The sequence below is a fragment of the Mus caroli genome, unplaced genomic scaffold (genome assembly GCF_978045245.1).
Source record: "Mus caroli unplaced genomic scaffold, Mus_caroli_1 scaffold_6, whole genome shotgun sequence".
Taxonomy (NCBI): Eukaryota; Metazoa; Chordata; class Mammalia; order Rodentia; family Muridae; genus Mus; species Mus caroli.
The window spans coordinates 8,274,727-8,293,614 of NW_028227261.1; the positions used below are offsets into that span (position 1 = coordinate 8,274,727).

An 18,888-nucleotide genomic window follows, 5' to 3' on the forward strand; every position below is an offset into this window, starting at 1 on the left:
AGAGTTCTACATTTTGATCCAAAGGCAACAGGAGAGAGACTGGCACACTTCCTCCAACAAGGCCACACCTACTCCAAGAAAGCCACACCTCCTAACAGTACCTCTCCCCACGGGCCTGTGGGTACTATTTTATTCAAACCACCAAAGTAACTTATAAAAGAAAAGGTTTAATGGGGCTCATGGTTCCAGAGAGTGAGAGTCCATGATTATTACAGTGGAAGCATGCCAGTAGGCAGGCAGTAGCTGAGAGCTCATATCTTGACCCACACGTTGGAAGCAGAGAGACGGATAACTGGGAATAGTGTAGGCTTTGAAACCTCAAAGCCTGCTCCAGTGATACCTCTTCCAACCAGACCACACCTTCTAATCCTTCCCAAACAGTTCCACCAAGTAGGACTCAAGCATTCAAACATATGAGACTATGGGGGGGGGGGGCATTCTCATTCAAACCACCACAAGGAAACAGGGTTTCATTTGGCCTAGGCTGGCCTTGAACTTCTGAATCCTCCTACTTCTGCCCCTTGAGTGAGTTTTGAGATTATAGATGCATGCCACCACACTGTTTATACAGTTCTAGACATACCACCCAGGGCCTCATGATGCTAAGCAAGCATTTTACCAAAGGAGCAAAATCAACAGTCTCTCTCTCTCTCTCTCTCTCTCTCTGTGTGTGTGTGTGTGTGTGTGTGTGTGTGTGTGTGTGTACATACACATACGAGGCAAATGCACTACCACTGAGCTACACTCTAACCCTTAAAAACGGTACAGAGGGCTGGAGAGATGCTTCAGCAATTAAGAAGAATACTTACTGCTCTTGCAGAGGACCTGGGTTTAGTTCCCAGCATCCATATTGTGGCTCACAGCCATCTGCAACTCCAATTCCAAAGGATCAGTGCCTCTTCTGACCTCTGCAGACTCCTATATATGCATGTGCACATAAATACACACACATACACACCAGAGTTAAATACATAAATATTTCACAAAGCCCACGCTAAAGGGCCAGGGACATGGCTATGTGGTTAAAGGCACTTGCCACACCAGCCTGATGACTGGCCTTTGATTCCCAGGACCCATGTAAGACGTCAGATGTGGTAGTGTGCATCTGTAATCCCAGCACTCCTACAGAAAGTGGGAGATGGAGATTGGAGGATCACTCAGATTCTAACCTGGTGTGTTCAAAATGGTAGAAACAAGAAGAGACCTTCGCTCAAAAACAAGGTAGAAAAGTGAAGATCAACTCAAGGAAGTTGGTCCTCTTCCACATAGGGGCATGGAATGTATGCCTACATATCAACATACAAACTATGTTTAAAAACATGATTAAGAAATAAACATCACAGGATGTATTGCCATTCAGGTATGGAAACAACTTGCTAATGTAAATAATTTTTATAACAGTTAAATAAACTTATGCAGTAAACCATAATTAGACCCAGGTAAAGGCACGTGCCTGTGATCCCAGCCCTTGGGAGGATAGAACAGGGCACTCTCAAGTTCAAGGCCAGCCTGGACAACACAGAAATACTCTGCCTAGAAACAAAATCAGAATAGCTGTCCAGTACAATGGCAGACTTGTAGATCGCCTTCCTTGGGGACTGAGGGTTGTGCTTTCAAATGGGCTATTAAACTAGGTCTGCCCCACCCCAACTTCTCTCATCTTCCCAGAAGAAAAGTCCTATCTGGGGATCTGTGACCTAGATGTCATCTTGTGTCCACCCAGGGGGTCTCATGGGTTCCCATATGGCTTCTATTCTTCTGGAGACCTGAACAAGTTGCAATTGTGTCCTGACAGGATCCACACCCACCAGCCCAGGCAGGGCAGCTCCTGTCTCCTGAGAGCTCTCAGCAGGTCTGAAGGCTCAGCAGGGGAGACTTCCTGCTAATTGTCCAGACTGAATGTCTTCCAACTTTTGCTAGGTTGGGCAAGTGAACTCCCTAAAGCTTGTGTGCATCAGCCACTGACACCAGGCACAGCTCTGATCATTTGGAACGTTACCTAGGCTATGCTGATACCGTCCTTTGTCCATGCTGTGGTAAACAGATGCTATAACCCTGACCCCCTCATTTTTGGACAAGGTCTCACTGTTGCCCAGGTTGGCTTTGAACTTCTGGGCTCTAGAGTCCTCCAGTCTCTCCTACCCTTGTGGTGGGGGCTATCAGCCATCAGCTGGAAAGTCCCTTTCTTGACTTCAGGTCCTGTCTCCCTTTCCTGACCCTGGCTTCAGAACCCAGGATGGAAGGAGAACCAGCCACACTCTCGCCTCCCCACTCATGGTGTGGCATGTATCCACCCACCCCACTAAGTAGATAAATAAGACATAAACATGGTCTTACTTTATAAGCCAGGCAGGCTTTGATATCATTATATCTTTGCCTCGACTTCCCCTTCCTTCCTTCCTTTTTAATGTATTCTATGAAATTCTCTTGAAATTCAATAAGCTTGGAAGGGAAATTTAATACACTAAGAACAGAGCTTCGATTTTTTTTTCAGATTTATTTATTTTTATCTTGTGTGTACGAATGTCTTACCTGCCTGTGTGTGTATATGCACTGTGTGTCTGGAGCCTGCGGAGGACAAAAGAGGGTGGTTGTATCACAAGTACATGATTGTGAGCAGCCCCGTGGGTTCTGGGAACCCAACCCTAGAAAAAGTAGTAATATGTGCTCTTAATCAGGGAATCACCTCTCCAGCCCCCACTTTTTATCTTCATGGACATGAATTCATTCACTGACCCTCACAAAGATGATGAGGTAGGCACTGTTCTAATTCTTGTGCAAGGGAAGTGAGAGGAGAGAGGATGTCCTGGGCAGACACCAACTGTTACCGCACCCGCAGTTTCTGCCTGCTTGCCCCAGGTTCCCCTAGCATAGGTGGTCCCACCACCTCACCTCGATCCCACTTAAGCAACCCGTTTGAGCCCTAGGCTGCAGAAATCCCGACCTTCTGCTTGAAGCACAGGAGCTGGTAGAGGCCTAGGCAGTAGTAGTAGCAGGAGCCTGAGCCTAGCAGCAAGAGCAGCTGCCGGACGCCGTCTCCTAGCAACCGGCTGCAGTCACGTGGCGCGCGAGTTGGCCTCCCGCCGTTGGAACTGGCGTAACGCGACGGGCGGGGCCAGGAAGTTTGTTCCCGAGTTCGGAGCCCAGGAGTCCCCGCGGCCGTCGCTCAGGTGCCCTCCGCCGGGTCGGGATGGAGCTGCCTGCCGTGAACTTGAAGGTGGCCGCGCGGCCGGGGCGGGCGGGGGTCCAGGAACCTGGGGAACAAAGTCGGAGCAGAAGGGAAGGTCCAGAGCCCCGGGGAGGAGGCGGCGGACACGGAGAGGGACACCTGGGGACAGAGACGGACAGGGCCGCCCCTCCAGGACAGACCCAGGCTGGCACGGGCACCGGACCGCCCGGGCCTGAGCTCCTGGTGTCCCCCACAGCAGGACAGGGACATCTATCCTCCTGAGAGGTCAGTGCAGTCCGGGTGGGTCTGTCTGAGTGCTGACTCAAGTTAGGAGAAATCCGCTGTCCCCAAACAATTGCTTCTCCCTAATTTCCTCATGCAGCGTCCTTATTTCATAATTAAGAAGCAGGAACTTCAGAGGTTTCCTAAAATCAAAAACCCCAGAGGCTACTTTGAGCTCTGGGCAGCTGGGCTGCTTAGGATGTCTTCATTTCCTAAGTTCTTCTTCTCTTTCAGCCCTCCTCGTTTGCAACAGAGGTGCTGGCCACTTAGCTTCGGCCAGAGCGGTGTGGACCTGGAAGTAAACCGGCCATCTTGGGCCTTTGTTGCCAGCTCCGTGAAACCCTAAGACTCCCAGGTGTTAAGCCATTTAGCACCCTTTGGTGTCTGAGAGGAAAGGGACGGAAGATAGACGTGCCTTTGGAGCAGTTGTGTGATTACACCGGGGCTGGGCTGTGACTTGCTCTGGCCGGTTTCCCATTCCTAAGCTGCTGGCTAGCAGCAGGAGGGAGATTGGAGCAAAGGAATGGGCTTGAGCCATCCATTATCTAGGGACAGATTTACAGGCAGGACTCGGAGGCAGCCTGGAGGTCAGGCTCTGCCTTATTCTGCTCGAATAATTACGAGGACAGCACAAGTCTCAATGGTAGAACATTTGAGTAGCCCACCCCAGGCCTGGGGTTCCATCCCAGTACCACACACTAACAAATAATAATAAGACGTAGGAACAGGTGAGAAAAATGTGATGTTTACGGGATGATATGTTTTATTCATTTGAGTTAGGATCTCGCGTACTAACTTACTGTGTAGCCTTGAACTTACTGTGTACCTGAGGGTTGCCTCAAACTTCTGATCCTCCTGCCTCCACCTCTCCAGTGCCAGGATTACACAGTAGTGGCAATGAAACTCAGGGCTTCCTGCAGGATAAGGAAACACTCCACCAACCGAGCTGCATCCCCAACCTGTGTTGCTTGTATTTATTAGTCTCCGTCCTCCGCTGAAAAAGCTGAAGCTGTACTCTGTCGTTTTTGTTTAGAGTGGGGGACTTGCTATCTAGCTCTGGCTGGCCTAGAACTAACTATATAAATCAGGCTGTCTTTGAATTGACAAGAGATCTGCTTGCTTTTGCCTCCTGAGTGCTGGGATTAAAGGTGTGCACCAACATACCTGACCTAGAGGAGCCCTGTTCTTTTATCGGGGTGCAAACTTCAGCTTAGATCATATGAGGAAATTGTCAGAGTCTCCTAAGAAATAAGTGGTACAGTCAGGATTCGAACCCCTAAAGACCCAGCTCCAGTGGTTTGCACTTCCTGGTATTGTTGCTTTGGGCTAACTTTGGTTTTGATGGCCTACATCAGCTTTTAGAACCTGATAAGTACAGTGTATCCATCACAAAGGTAAGATAGCAGGCTTTCCAGCCCAGCGTGCAAACACTAGGCCGTCCCTTGATCTGACCGTTGAGCTCCTAGGATCTTATCAGGGGCTAGGCAGAAGCAAGTGAGCACTAGGGGTTGTGAAGTAACTGGTAGGGAGGACACCCAGTCACTTTTGGGCTTCGCATCAAGGACAAAGCCTTACCGTGTGTCTCAGTATTGGGGACACACTGCATCATTCACAATCTGAAATTCAGAATGAGGCTGGGTGTTGTGTTATTTTGTCTGCAAGATCTGGTATCCCTATGGAAGGCAGCTGGGACACCATTGGCTGCCCCTTTCAGCCCACCCTCTGTCTTTTAAAAAGACACCCGCTCTTCTCAGCACTTGGCCCAGGCTCTGTGAAAGAAGTCGGGTCCCTAACTGGGCTTCTTGCTTGTCTTAAGCAGGAGCTAAACTGAAGCAGCTCAGGTTGGACTAGACTTGTGAAGCCCTGAGAGGAGCAGTGGGGGAGTGGGAGGCAGCGATGAGGCCTGTGTGTTGAGTGTTTGACACACTTCTACCACAGTGTCCTCCAGAGCCACAGAGTCCCTGCTGCGCTGAAGAGCAGGTGGCCGTTGTATGTATGGAGACTTGCCCAAGTTCATGTGTTAAGATCTGTTCCATGGTTTGACTCCAAAGTCTGCCAGATGATCCGCCAGAGAGGACCTGCCTCTCCTCCTGGGTAGCCCTTGAATTTAGCTATCCTGGGGGCATCCTACTGCCTTGTCTAATAGGCCACCAAATGTTTGCACAGGACACACAGGGATGTTTTAAGTTGAGGTCTGGGACATCCCGAACCCCTCCTCCTTTGGGAGTGGTAAACAAAGGCTTGTTTTGTTTTCTTGTGGTAGGGTACCACATGCCAGGCAAGTTTTCTACCATCAAACCACAGTCCATAGCCCCAAACAAAGGTTAATTAATCCTCTAGGCCCCTAGACTTCTGCTGACCCACCCTTTTCTAAGTTGAACTTCACTTCCCTCTGCCCTGCCTTTGACCTTGGAGATCCTGACAGTGGAGAGAGTGCTGGCTTCGGGGCGAGGTTTTAAGGCCAGGCTCTGACAGAGTTATCTGTGTGACACTGAGGAGGTTGCTTGGCCTCTCTACACATCAGTTTGTTCACTGTAATAAGAGGTGGGAAACAAGCTGTGCCTTCTAGGGCGATGAGGAGATTACAAACTCAGACCAGCTGGGCGGAGGCGGGCGGATTCCTGAGTTCGAGGCCAGCCTGGTCTACAAAGTGAGTTCCAGGACAGCCAGGGCTGCACAGAGAAACCCTGTCTCAAAGACTAAAAAAAGCCGGGCGTGGTGGCGCACGCCTCTAATCCCAGCACTCAGGAGGCAGAGGCAGGCAGATTTCTGAGTTCGAGGCCAGCCTGGTCTACAGAGAAACCCTGTCTCAAAAAACCAAAAAAAAAAAAAAAAAAAAAAAAAAGACCAAAAAAGGAGGAAACAAAACAAACAAACAAACAAGAGAACAACCCTCAGATCAGAAACCAGGTCTACCTTTGCAAGCCCCTGAAACAAAGCCAGACAGAAAGAAAGCTCAGAACAGGGGTGGTTGATCTGGGCTTTGCAGCTGGGCTGTTGTTTGGCTTTCTGATTGGACCTGGTGCACTGAGTCTCTAGTGAGTTCTGCTCCAGTTGGCCCTGGAGGCAGTGTAGGCAGAAGATTCATGGATGGAATGACTTCAGAGTGAGGATCCCTGCCCCGCCCCCGCCCCCCCCCCCCCCCCAGGTGACAAGCACTGGCAAGCTCCTGCTTCCCTGAAGTCAAGGTTCCCTTGGGATAGATGCTCCATGTGTGGTACACACACCATCTCCACCACCGAGAGGGCCTGCATTCCTCATCCAGCACCAGTGACCCCTGCTGCCCTAGCTTGTTGACCTTGTTTGGAGAAGAGAGTCCCCCATAACCCCGCCCCTCCCCATCCCCCTGCTCTGGCTCTGCTCCATTCCGCCTGTTGCCTGGCCCTTCCCAGTTTCTCTTTGAGAAGCCTCTGGTCCCTACCGCTGTGCATTTCCAGGAAGGGCTGGGCCACTTGGCTCTGTTTCTCCCGGCAGCTTTCTTGGAAGTCCCATCACTGAGGGCTGATTATATTCCCTTTACAAAGAGAGGGAAACTGAGGCATGAGAGGCTTATTCTCTTATTTTTTTCTTTTGTTGTTTTGTTTGTCTGTTGTTGTTTGTGACTGGGTTTCTCTGTGTAACAGCCCTGGCTGTCCTAGAACTCTCTTCATAGACCAGGCTGGCCCCAGACTCAGAGAGGCCCACCTGCCTCTTCCTCCTGAGGGCTGTGCCTTTGCACTCACAGACTTACCCAACCCCTATTTTTGTGCTACAGGTTATTCTCCTGGTTCACTGGCTGTTGACAACCTGGTAAGTGACTCTGGGTGTCTGGCTGTATCCACGTCTTCTGGCTGTGTGTTGTGTCACCTGGGGTCAGTGCTCCCGGGACCTGTCTGCCTGGCCAGGTCCCATTCTGCACTGTTTCAGTCCATCACATTTAGCAGTTCATTCTGCGCAGGGCTGGATCTGTCTTCCATCTACACAGTGGGATAAGGACAGGCCCCTGCGGCAGTGCGTACTAACCAAGCCCCTAAGTGGGGCTCTGGGGTACAGCTGCAGCTTGACCTCGCTGTCACTTCAGTCGTGTGTCTGGAGCTGCCTAAAGTAAGTCAGGAAACCACTGAGATCACGTGTGCTTTGCAGGCTTTGAAGGGCAGTGCCCAGGCCAACAGCTGTAAGCGATGTAAACAGCAGGGGGTGGGGTGTCACTTTCCCTGCAGCTCCACATTGGTGACTAGGCTGAGCTTACACCTGCTTTCCCGAGACAGAGGAAAGGAGGACTGGAAAACATCGGACCTCTTGGCCTAATTGCTAATTCCAGTGTTCCAGTCCCAGCTCTGCTAATGGTCTGGTCCCAAAGAAACCCAGACGCAGTACACGTGGCCCCATCCAGTTCCCCCAGCATCACTCAGTGCCCTTGGCCCCGCCCTTCTCACTCCGGCCCGCTACCCAGACCCTCTCCAGCCCACAATCTGGGCTTCCCTTCCCCCAGCTTCTGATTCTGTTTTGGCTACCTGCTGTCTTGGTTCTGCCCTTGGCTCCTCTCCTGGACCACTCTGTCTCTGCCCCTCTCGACCTCTTCCTTTCTCTTCCTCTGATGCTTTCCCCCACATCTCCCATGGCCTTACTCATTTTGCTGGCCATGCTCAGTCGGGACCCTTGCGGATACCTCTGCTGTCTCTCTCTCATATCTACAATAAAACCTTCTCCTCACCCATTCCTAGGATCGGTCAGTCCTCATGGCCATTCATTGTGCGACTGTGTGACCTGGTTAGTCACCTATTAAGTCGGTGACTTTGAGTCTGTAAAATAAGACTCATTAACAACACCTCCCTCCGAAGAGCAGCTGTGAACGAATGAATTTAGAACGCGTGGGGTAGAGCCAGGTCCCAGGAAGTGCCCCGTGTTAACTGTGATAAGCCGGCTCTGCAAGCAAACTAGTAGGCAATGTCAGAGACACTCTGAAAACTTGAGCAGGGAGGAACTTGGTCAGGCCTGCATGAGAGTGGATCTCTCAGGCAACTTTTGAGCTCGTGCCTTTAATCCCAGCACTCGGGAGGCAGAGGCAGGTGGATTTCTGAGTTCGAGGCCATCCTGGTCTACAAAGTGAGTTCCAGGACAGCCAGGTCTACAGAGAAACCCTGTCTCGAAAAACAAAAACAAAACATAACAAAACAAAAAAAGATGGCAAGAAACGGCTGCCTGTTCAGGAAAACGAAGCCTTAAGGGTGTAGCAACCGGGAGGTAAGGGTGGGGCTCTCGTGGGAACCCCATAGACAACAGCAAAAAAAGGTATCTTATTCCAAACCAGTGGGAAGGTTGGTGTGGAGGAGTCACATGATCTGATTCACACTGCCTGCTGTTTCAATAACTGCCTGCAGGGGCAGGAGTGACTTCTCAGAGGAGGTTAAGACCCTGGAGCAGGGGGAAGGAACTGTGTGGATGGGGTGGGCAGCTCAAGGCGGTGACTAGCTGATTGACAGTGTGTGTCTCTCTGTGCAGGGGCTGCTTGGTGTTCTCAAGCTCCTATGCTTGGGGCAACTTCACTATCCTGGCCCTGGGTGTGTGGGCTGTGGCCCAGCGGGACTCTATAGATGCCATAGGCATGGTGAGTTAAAGTGGGGAAACTGGCCGTGCACCCCTCGTCTGCCCCTGTCTTCTCTCTCCCTCATACCCCACCCTTTGCTATTCTGCACATGGCAACCTAGTGAGGCCAGCCACACAGCAACCCACCTCTGCTGCTGTCCCCCTCCAAGACAGACAGGGGGAAAGGTCACAGAACCCCAGTGGCTCCTTAGGAGAATTACAAAGGGGGTTTTCCTTGTCTTCTTTCAGTGTAAACAGAAAGTATGGACTCCAAGGGACTGTCCCTCTCAGAAATTCTGGAGACAGGCCCCTTATGACCTCAACGGCAGGAGATGGGGCTGAGGAATTCTGGGGCAACAGGCTAGAGCCAGACTTGTGTGTCGTGCTCCTAGGCCACACAGGTGCCAGTCACAGGCTGCCAGTCACCAGACTGGTGTGTGTGTGTAGCTTGGGGTCTGATGGAGTGTCAGTAGCCATGATATTGTGATGCTGTCCCTTGCAGTTTCTTGGTGGCTTGGTTGCCACCATCTTCCTGGACATTATCTACATTAGCATCTTCTACTCGAGTGTTGCCATTGGGGACACTGGCCGCTTCGGTGCCGGCATGGCCATCCTCAGCTTGCTGCTGAAGCCCTTCTCTTGCTGCCTTGTCTACCACATGCACCGTGAACGAGGGGGTGAGCTCCCCCTCCGCCCCGGTAAGTCCTGCTCTACCCCGCCTCCCCCTGGTGGCCCTCCCTTGGCCCAGAGCACAAGGGGCGCTGGGGAGGTTTCGGCTCACAGAAGTGGCCAGGAGCCTCTGCCCCAGGGACATCTTCCTTCTGTCTCCGGCCAGCCCTGGCTCTGGGGGTGTGCTCTCCTGCCATGTGGGGAACCCTGTGTGCCAACCTTCTAGCCTCTGGCCCAGCCCATACTGTCCTCTCTGGTGGTGGGCCAAGACACTGTCCTGCCCTCTCTGACCCTATTCTATGGGAGCTGGGTGTGGTCCCCAGGTAGCCAGTACTGAGCCAGTGCAAGAGTGGCCTATGGCTGCCCACTCTGGTTTATCTCAGTGCTAACCTAGACCTGCCTGGGTGTGAAGGGATGGGAGAAGGAAGGAAGGTCCACTGCCCTTGGGACTTGTTCATGGCCCCAGGACAAATATACAGAGGGAGAAATGTGGGAGACACAGGTGCCTTCTGTCCTGCCCTGTACCCTCAGCCCAGCCTTCTGGGTGCGGCAGCTGTGCCAGGCTCTGCGGCTTCTAGAAATGGTGACTTAGGAGAGCAGGAGAAAAGTGCGTGGGCTGAGGACTAGCTACCCCTCTTCAGTTCCCTCATCAGTGCTTCTGGGGCAGATTTGGCACAGCAGCCAGGAGCCACTGACCATAGGACCTGATGTCTAGGCTGGAACCTATCAAATCAGCCTGTCTCTCTGACCACATGCCACATCTGCAGATCTTCTCATCTGCAGATCCACCCATACAGATGCTAGGATTAAGTGGATGCTGCCTGCTAAAGGCTTGGTGTCTGGGCTTCTGCTACTGCACGTTGTCCTTGGCATCATGGTGTTGAACTCTAGCCACGGCAGACGGTGGATCCATCTGTGCTTAGCAAAAACCCCAGGGTCTCATTTTCTCTATGCACATGTCCCTGTCCTCTAGATTTCTTCGGACCCTCTCAGGAGCACAGTGCCTACCAGACAATTGACTCATCATCAGACGCTGCTGCAGACCCCTTTGCAAGCCTGGAGAACAAGAGCCAAGCTGCCCCCCGGGGGTACTGAAGCTGTCCCTGGTCGTCCTGGTCCCCAGCAGGATTCTTGTCACCTTCTTTACCTGGACCTACAATGGGACATCCGCCATTCCCTATCACAGAGGTGGCCTGAGTCGTGTGCCCTTGGAGGTCAAGAGCCTCTAGCTTCTCAGCGGAAAAGAGCCCAGTCCTAATTCTCCAGGCTACCCCTCCCTTCAAGACACCTGTTAACCCCTGGGCTAGAGCTGTGGTTGGTTTTTTCCCCTCCTCCCCCATAACTATAACACACTCCTACTGAACTGCGCAGAGTGCTCAGGGCCAGCCAGGCCTTACGGGTCAGTGATCACTGCCGCTCGGGCTGCCCCACGGTGATCAGCCCTTCCTAGAAGCTCTGTGAGCTTGTGGTCCTGCTCAGCCTGTTCTGCAAAGGGGCAAAGTTCCTGTGCCTGTCACGGCCTCATGACTTGGTGCCTGAGAACCCCAGGCCTGGATGCAGTAGTTCTGCAGAGGCCCCTCTCAGAGCGCTGGCATTAAAAATTTGGGGGTTCTGTGGCTGCGCTGTGTCTGAGCCACGATTGAGCTCCAAGCACGGACCCGCCCTGCTGTCTTGGTATGATTTCACCTTTGAGTCAAGAGCCTGGTGGAAGGAAGGGCTCCCTGTGGGCCTGTGGCAGGGAGCCTGACTGTGGCCAAACGGTCAGTGTGGCATGTGGACAGACATCTGTCCTCTGAATCTAAGTGACTACCACTGCCTCTGATACTGACCCATGAGGCAGGGCATGGGTGACTCCCTCTATCTCCTGCGTTCTTACCACAGTCGACTGCCTCCTGAGGTTCCAGGGCCCCCACTCTTACTGCCAGATCTCTGGGGACAGATACTTGAAGACTTATGGGGAACCACAGGCTGAGGTGACTGTCCTGAAAGGACTGTCTGCACACCTGTGGACAGGCAGGGAGGCTGAGTGACAGCATCTGTGGAAAGTGAACACTCCCCCACCCCCTTCTGAACGGGGTCACTGTGGTCCATCTGCTCTGTGGAACACCATCCCATACAATCAGCATCCTGAGCCCAGAGTGAGCAGAGTGAGGAGCAGCGTGAGCCACTAGAGGGCGGTAGTTGTGAAGCAACCTCTCACAAAACCCTTAAGGTTTGTTTAGGTTGTATGCAGCACAGTATAAAACACAAGCCGGGGCCCAGAGACACGGCTCAGCAGCAGGTGAAGGGAGTCTACTACTGAGCGTGACAATCTGTGTTTAGTCTTGGACCGACTTGAGAAAGTTGTCCTCTGACCTCCACACATACTCTTGTCATGGTATGAGGTTTTACACAGAGAGAGATACAGATAAATGTAAAAACAAACAACCCAGAATATTAAAAAACCTGCCTGGTGGGTGGTTAATCCCAGCACTCAGGAGGCAGAGGCAGGTGAATGTCAGAGATTGAGGCCAGCCTGGTCTACAGAGTGAATTCCAGGACAGCTAGGGCTACACAGAGAAACCCTGTCTACAAAAACAACAAAAAAGCTCTGGGATGCATGTCAAGTTCCTGACTGCAGAGGCCTTGCGGGAGAAGGGAACATGAGGCCTGCGGCAAGGAAGATGGAAAACCCAGGGTGTTTCTCCTGTTTCTGGGCAGCTTCTAGGCAGAAGGAAGGCCTGGTGTATCAGTGCCATGTCTCTTGGAATAGGTCATGCTTGCAGAGACGAATAAGGTGAAGCAGGGGCTCAGCCTAAGTAGTTATTTGTGGAGGAGGCATGTGCCACAGTACTAACATGGAGGTCAGAGGACAACTTGCAGGAGTCAGTTCCACCCTGTGGGACCCAGAGATCAAACTCATATTTTAGTGACAAGGCCCTTCCCCAACAGGCCATCTCAACTGGTCCTTTGAAATTTAAAACAAGGTTCTCTGGTTGCAGAGAGGGTTGGACCTGCAGGGCTGTTCTGGAGACTGAGTAGGGCACACCAGCAGTTTGGCAGACAGAACACTGAGTGCCTCAGGGGCAGTTTCTCAGGAAGACTCAATTCAGAACAAGCAAGCAATTGACTTGCAAACTGGACAAGTGACTTCAGCTCTGCAGGCAACAGGTAAGAGAGCTCCCGAGAACGGCAGGCTCTAGACTAAAACCTGGGAGCCAGCCTGTTTCCAAACCACCACGGGGCCTTGTGGCACAAAGGCAGGTGCCTGTGAGAGCAGCTGGTTGAAGAGCCCCATCCCACAAGCACAGCCTTCTGGACCCTGCCCGGCCACCCTGTGCCCCACCAGCCTGTGTGCTCCTGTTGGCTCTCCAGTCAGTGGCAACTACAGGGTACAGCCCCAATCCTGCTGTTAATGATTCCTGGCTTCTCTCTTCAGTGCATCAGTAGTTCCTGCAGGCCCACCTTCAGAGTGTGTCCAGGAGGTGACAGCTTGTCACATTCCCACAAGTACAAACTATCCTTTTAGGGTGTATCAACCAGTCACATTCAGATTCGGATACTGACGCATGCTCTCTTGAGCTCTCACTCAGTGGAAGGCAGTCTCCATGGTGGCTCCCAATCTGCTCTTCTGCTATCTGACACTAAGTGATCCAGCCACACCACTTCCTAACCACATGCAGGCCAGTGCTCCAGGCCAGGCTTCCTGGGGGGCTGCCCCTCCACCTAGACCCTCTCTAGTCCACGGCTGCCTCTAGGGCATGTCTCTTCTCTTCACCCACCTATTCTGGCACCTGATGCACCTCTTCATGGAGCTATTCTGTAAGGCAGGTGGCTAGCACCGGTGCCCCTCCATGTTTCTGCTTGCCTCAGGGCCTCTCCTCCATCAGCTGGAAGTTTGTCACGTAATTAAATCTAAAGGTACCCTGAGATTTCTGTATAGGAAACAACTGTTTTAAAAATCTCACTGTGGGGAGGCAGAGACAGGCAGATTTCTGAGTTCGAGGCCAGCCTGGTCTACAAAGTGAGTTCCAGGACAGCCAGGACTATACAGAGAAACCCTGTCTCGAAAAACAACACAAAAAATCTCACTGTGTCTCAGTTTCCTGGTCTGAAAAGTGGGGATAAGATGGGCTATTGCGATAGCTCAGTGGGCAGGGGGTACATACTGCCAGTGCGGATGATCTGGGTTCGATTCCTAGGACATGTATAAGAAGAGACTTTTCACCTCCATATAAACACCATGGCACTTGGCACGTGTGTATGTGTGTGTGCTTGCACACACACTCGGTAAAAATGTAAAATAAAGTGAGGATAAAAATCGTGTGTGACTCAGGGACTAGTGAAGGTTGAGAATAGTGGAATCTCAATGGTCAATAAATGTTAAAGCTTATTGTATGCATTGCTGTGTGATTAATCACAAGGGGAAGGGTGAGAAGCCTGCCCCTCCAGATACCTATCATTTATCAATCGTGTGATCATCCTGAGGGAGGCACCTTTACACAATATCAGAAGGCTGGAAGTATCCTCCGAGGTTTTGTTCTGTGAAGCACATATCTGCAGAGTCAGTGGATAGCTCCAACCTTCCACTGTCATCTCCGAGAGTGGATCTCAGAATCCCAGATTTGAGCCTGGAAAGAGCTAAGCGCTTTCCTGCCCCAGTGACTTGACAATGAACTTCATTTTAAATTCTTTTTTTTTTTTTTTTTTTTTGAGACAGGGTTTCTCTGTATAGCCCTGGCTGTCCTGGAACTCACTTTGTAGACCAGGCTGGCCTCAAACTCAGAAATCTACCTGCCCCTACCTCCCGGTGCTGGGATTAAAGGCGTGCGCCACCACGCCCGGCTTCATTTTAAATTCTTTACATGATAGAATTACCTGTGATTCAGAATATGAAAGCCAGCCTGTCTGTTGGAGCACTCTAACTCCCCCCACCACACACAAACACATTACCAGGGAACATAGGGCTCCCTCGCTCCCCGAAGGGAAACTGATCCGGGACACACCAACTTGGGCAGCGGAGCCGTGGACGAGGGACCCTGCAGAGCTATCTCGGAACTGGAGTGTGCTTTTCAGAGGCTGGGGTGGCTGGGAATTTAAAAAGAGGGCAATCATTCCACAGATGACGAACATGGTTTAAAGCAGAAACTCAGTGCAGCAGACAGACCTGCGGGCTGATAGCCTGCACGACAGGTTTAAAGGACTCTCAGAAAAGCAACCAAGGGACAACCTAAGATGCAGTGCAGTTTACAAGCCGAGGTTGGGGAAAGGTGGCCAAGGGTCCCATCCACCAGGTTTAGGAAGATATTGACAAAGATTTCTTTTTCTTTTTCTTTTTTAAGATTTATTTATATATAACTACACTGCAGCTGTCTTCAGACACTCCAGAAGAGGGCGCCAGATCTCGTTACGGATGGTTGTGAGCCACCATGTGGTTGCTGGGATTTGAACTCTGGACCTTCGGAAGAGCAATCGGGTGCTCTTACCCACTGAGCCATCTCACCAGCCCCGACAAAGGTTTCTTTTAAAGGCTTACTTGTTTTTGAGACCTGGCTCACGATGTAGTGCTAGCCTGCCTAGAGCTCACTTATGTAGACCAGGCTGGCCTGGAACTCACACTGATCTGCCTGTCTCTGCCTCCAGAAGGCTACCATACACCTGGCTCAACACAGACTTAAAAGAAGACGGTAGGAGGAAAGCTAGGGATCTAAGCTAGTGGAAAAGATCTTGCCTAGCTTGCACTGGTCGTGGGTTCAATCCCCAGCACCACTTTTAAAAATGGGAAGGGAGTGGAGTTGAGGGTGTCACAGGTTTGGGATTTGGATAAAGCCACCCAATAGCACAAGCCTTGAGACTTGAGCCCACGGTCTTTCATCTTCCTATGGGTGTCACAGGAAAAGCACACATGGCAGGGTGCACCATGGAACAACCCAAGCAAAGATGTGAAATGTGGGAGGTTTGGACAGAAACGTGAATAAACCAACATCAAAGCGTGCAAGGAAAAGACTGGGTGATTTCCAGCTATTTCTGGGGAGACCTGAGGCCTGGAGACCATAGACAACTTAGTGGTGGGGCGGGCAGGGGGAAGTCTGCCCGCAGCCACATCCATTACAACTGAGATGCAGGTCCAGGGCCGGATACTCAGCACAGAGCAATGCGGGCTCACGCCTTTAGAACTACGCATGCGCAGAGGTTTGCAACTTTCACTCGGGAACGCGCAAGGCACCCTGGGGACGGGAACAGAGCTAGGCGAGCACGCGCGTGTGTTTGATATTCTTTTTACCTCACACTTATCCTAAACGTTAGCGGTCCCTCAAACCTGATTGGTCAATGGAAAGGTCCCAAGGAAGACTGAAGCATCTGAGAGCAGGTCCTGAAGGGCAGGGAACTGGCCCTAGGTTTCCATGGTGGCAAAAAGTGTCTTTATGTGGGCATGGGGGTGAGAGGGTTGGGCTTAATACGGGAGTGGCCAGGGAAACCGCCATTGCTTCCAAATCGGCCTTCTCAGCAGAGCTGTCAGGCTGTAGGGCTATGCAACCGGGCGGGTGGCCTTTCCAAGCCTCGATTGCCTCGTTTCTAGAACCAGCAAACTAAATCTTAGGACTGACCGCGGTGCAGAACGTCTCTAAAGGCTGAGCTGGTGTTTAGCGTGGTTCAGTCACTTAACACGTTTCTAAGCCCCAGCCACGTGCCCGGCTGTTCTGTATGCGGCCTGTGTATGTACAGGTGAAATCATCTCTTCCCTAGACACAGTTACGGCACATGCCAGGTGGAGCTCATGCAGGGCACAGAGAGTTAAGTGTGGGCAGCATGAGAGAAGAGCTTACTGTCATGTTTAAGGCAGGAGGGAGGGCTGGAGAGATGGCTCAGAGGTTAAGAGCACTGGCTGCTCTTCCAGAGATGCTGAGTTCAATTCCCATCAACCACATGGTGGTGGCTCACAACCACTATAAGAAGATTTGATGCCCTCTTCTGGCCTGTAGGTGTATATGCAGCAGAACATTAAAAAAATAAATAAAAAAAAAAAAGCGGGAGGGAAAGGTTGTGTTGGAACTCAGTTTGTAGTGTGCTTGACTAGCACAAAGAAAGCGCTGGGTTTGAACTCCAGCACTGCGCAAAGTAGGTGTGGTGGCACAGCCTGTAATCCCAGAATTTGGTATCATCCTTGGCTATGCATAGTGAATTTGGGACAGCCTGATGTACATTTTAAAAACTCTCAAAACAGGCCAGGCAGTGGTGGTGCACGCCTTTAATCTCAGCACTTGGGAGGCAGAGGCAGGTGAATTTCTGAGTTCGAGGCCAGCCTGGTCTACAGAGTGAATTCCAGGACAGCCAGGGCTACAGAGAGAAACCCTGTCTTGAAAACAAAAACAAAAACTCTCAAATCAGATGGGAGACACAGAAGAGAGACTGGAGAGATAATTCAGTGGTTAGGAGCACTCCATATTGCTCCTAACCTAGGACACCAGTTTGGTTCCCACAGGATGGCTCATAAGCATCTGTAACTTCAGCTTCTGGGGATTTGGTATTCTTAGATGGGCATGGTGATGCATGCCTTTGATCCCAGCACTCGGGAGGCAGTAGCAGGTGACCTTTTATGATTTAGGCTAGCCTGATCTTCATAGTGAATTCCAGGACAACAGGGTAGCATAGTCGCTGCCTTAAAAAAACAAAACAAGCCGGGTGTGGTGGTGCACACCTTTAATCCCAGCACTCGGGAGGCAGAGGCAGGCAGATTTCTGAATTCGAGGCCAGCCTGGTCTACAAAGTGAGTTCCAGGACAGCCAGGGCTATACAGAGAAACCCTGTCTCGAAAAAAACCAAAAAAACCCAACCAAACAAACTAACAAACAAAACAAAATAAAACAAACGAAAAATAAAATATTACAACAGAAAAGGGAAAAGCTATGTGGGCCAGTGAGCAGAGACCCCAAGAGGCCTATGCAGAGAGGGACCATGCCCAGAATAGCTGAGGATGTGGCCCAAGGGTATTAGAGAGAACAGGGCCCTGTGGCCAGGGCATCTTGTTCTTTCTCCACAGAGAGTGCCCTTTCCCTGTTCCTAGGCTGAGAATCTAACCCAGGGCCTCACATATGCAGGTCAGGCTTCACCTTGAGCTATATGTACCTCAGCCCAATCCATCTAACTGAATGCACAGCTGTCCCCAAACCCATGGGACCAACATCTGCCACCGGATATAAGGAAAATGTACCCCCAAAGACTGTGGCTGTCCTGAGGCCAGGTAAGCTCACTGAGCCTGGTAAGGCGGTGGCAGCAGGTCCTCTCCAGCTGCTCACCTAGCACCTTTGTGGCTCTAGAGGTTTGCTTCCTTAGGTCAGCTTGATCGGTACAGCATCACCCACCCTGAGGGAGAGCTATTGAGAAGGACAGAAACATGGGACCTCAGGAGGGAAGGGCCTTGGGAGAGCACCCACCTCTGAAGGGTGGAGTTCCTGAAGAGTAAGTCTCTGGGCCAGAGTCTCTGGAGGATAAGCTTCTGGGAGTGAGGGTTCTCAGCCTACAGGAAGGCTACAGAGGGGCTGGAGAGAGGACCCAGAGGTTAAGAGCACTGGCTGCTCTTCCAGAGGATTCCGGTTCAAATTCCCAACAGGCACAAGGCGGCTCACAACTGTCTTGTAACTCCAGGGGCCCTGACACTCTCACACAGATATCCATGTAAGCAAAACACCAATGCACATAAAATTAAAAAACAAGCAAACAAACAAACAAAAAGGCGACAGAGCTGGTCCAGCATAGGGTACAGAGAGCCCAAGAACAAGTTCAGATTCTGATTCTTATGCTTGGAAGAGTCGAGGATCACTGGAGGGCAACCTGAGGATGCACTAAAAGGGGAGAGTGTTCTGAGACCACGGGGCAAACCGTAAGCTGCTCACCCATCACTCTTTCCCTTTCTCCCTTTCTCCTTCATCTCAGCTGGTAACCCCCATTTCCACAACTCTCTATGTACCTTGGTCCTACCTACAGATAACCCTCCTGCAGGCTCCCCTTTCTCCCCTCCCCTCCATGTTCCACATAGCCAGGCCTCAAGTCAGACCTTGTTCTGGAGCCTGCACATTGGCTCCCTCAGGCTTGTATAGCTGAAGTCCTGACTCCTCCTACCAGGAGCTCAGCCACTCCCCAGCTCTGAGGTTTGGATACCCATTGTCTTATCTAAGAAGACACACCTGGTTCTTGCCCCAGGGTGTGGCTGTCTCTTACAGAGC

At 51.5% G+C, this 18,888-nt stretch overlaps 1 protein-coding gene across 1 annotated transcript; it reads left to right on the plus strand.

Annotated features, from left to right (window-relative positions):
• The first annotated feature begins 3,087 nt into the window (after positions 1 to 3,087).
• Positions 3,088 to 14,057, plus strand: Agtrap (angiotensin II receptor associated protein). Its single transcript, XM_021161558.3, has 5 exons — positions 3,088 to 3,217; positions 7,206 to 7,240; positions 8,933 to 9,038; positions 9,519 to 9,714; positions 10,659 to 14,057. The coding sequence occupies exons 1-5, from the start codon at positions 3,191 to 3,193 to the stop codon at positions 10,778 to 10,780; spliced, it is 486 nt and encodes a 161-aa protein (XP_021017217.1). The 5' UTR covers positions 3,088 to 3,190; the 3' UTR covers positions 10,781 to 14,057.
• The last annotated feature ends 4,831 nt before the right edge of the window (positions 14,058 to 18,888 follow it).

Coding starts and splice junctions, on each gene's coding strand:
- Agtrap (XM_021161558.3), top strand. CDS start 3,191: ATGGAGCTGCCTGCCGTGAACTTGAAG. Junction 7,241..8,932: donor CACTGGCTGTTGACAACCTG/GTAAGTGACTCT, acceptor CTCTCTGTGCAG/GGGCTGCTTGGTGTTCTCAA. Junction 9,715..10,658: donor TGAGCTCCCCCTCCGCCCCG/GTAAGTCCTGCT, acceptor CCTGTCCTCTAG/ATTTCTTCGGACCCTCTCAG.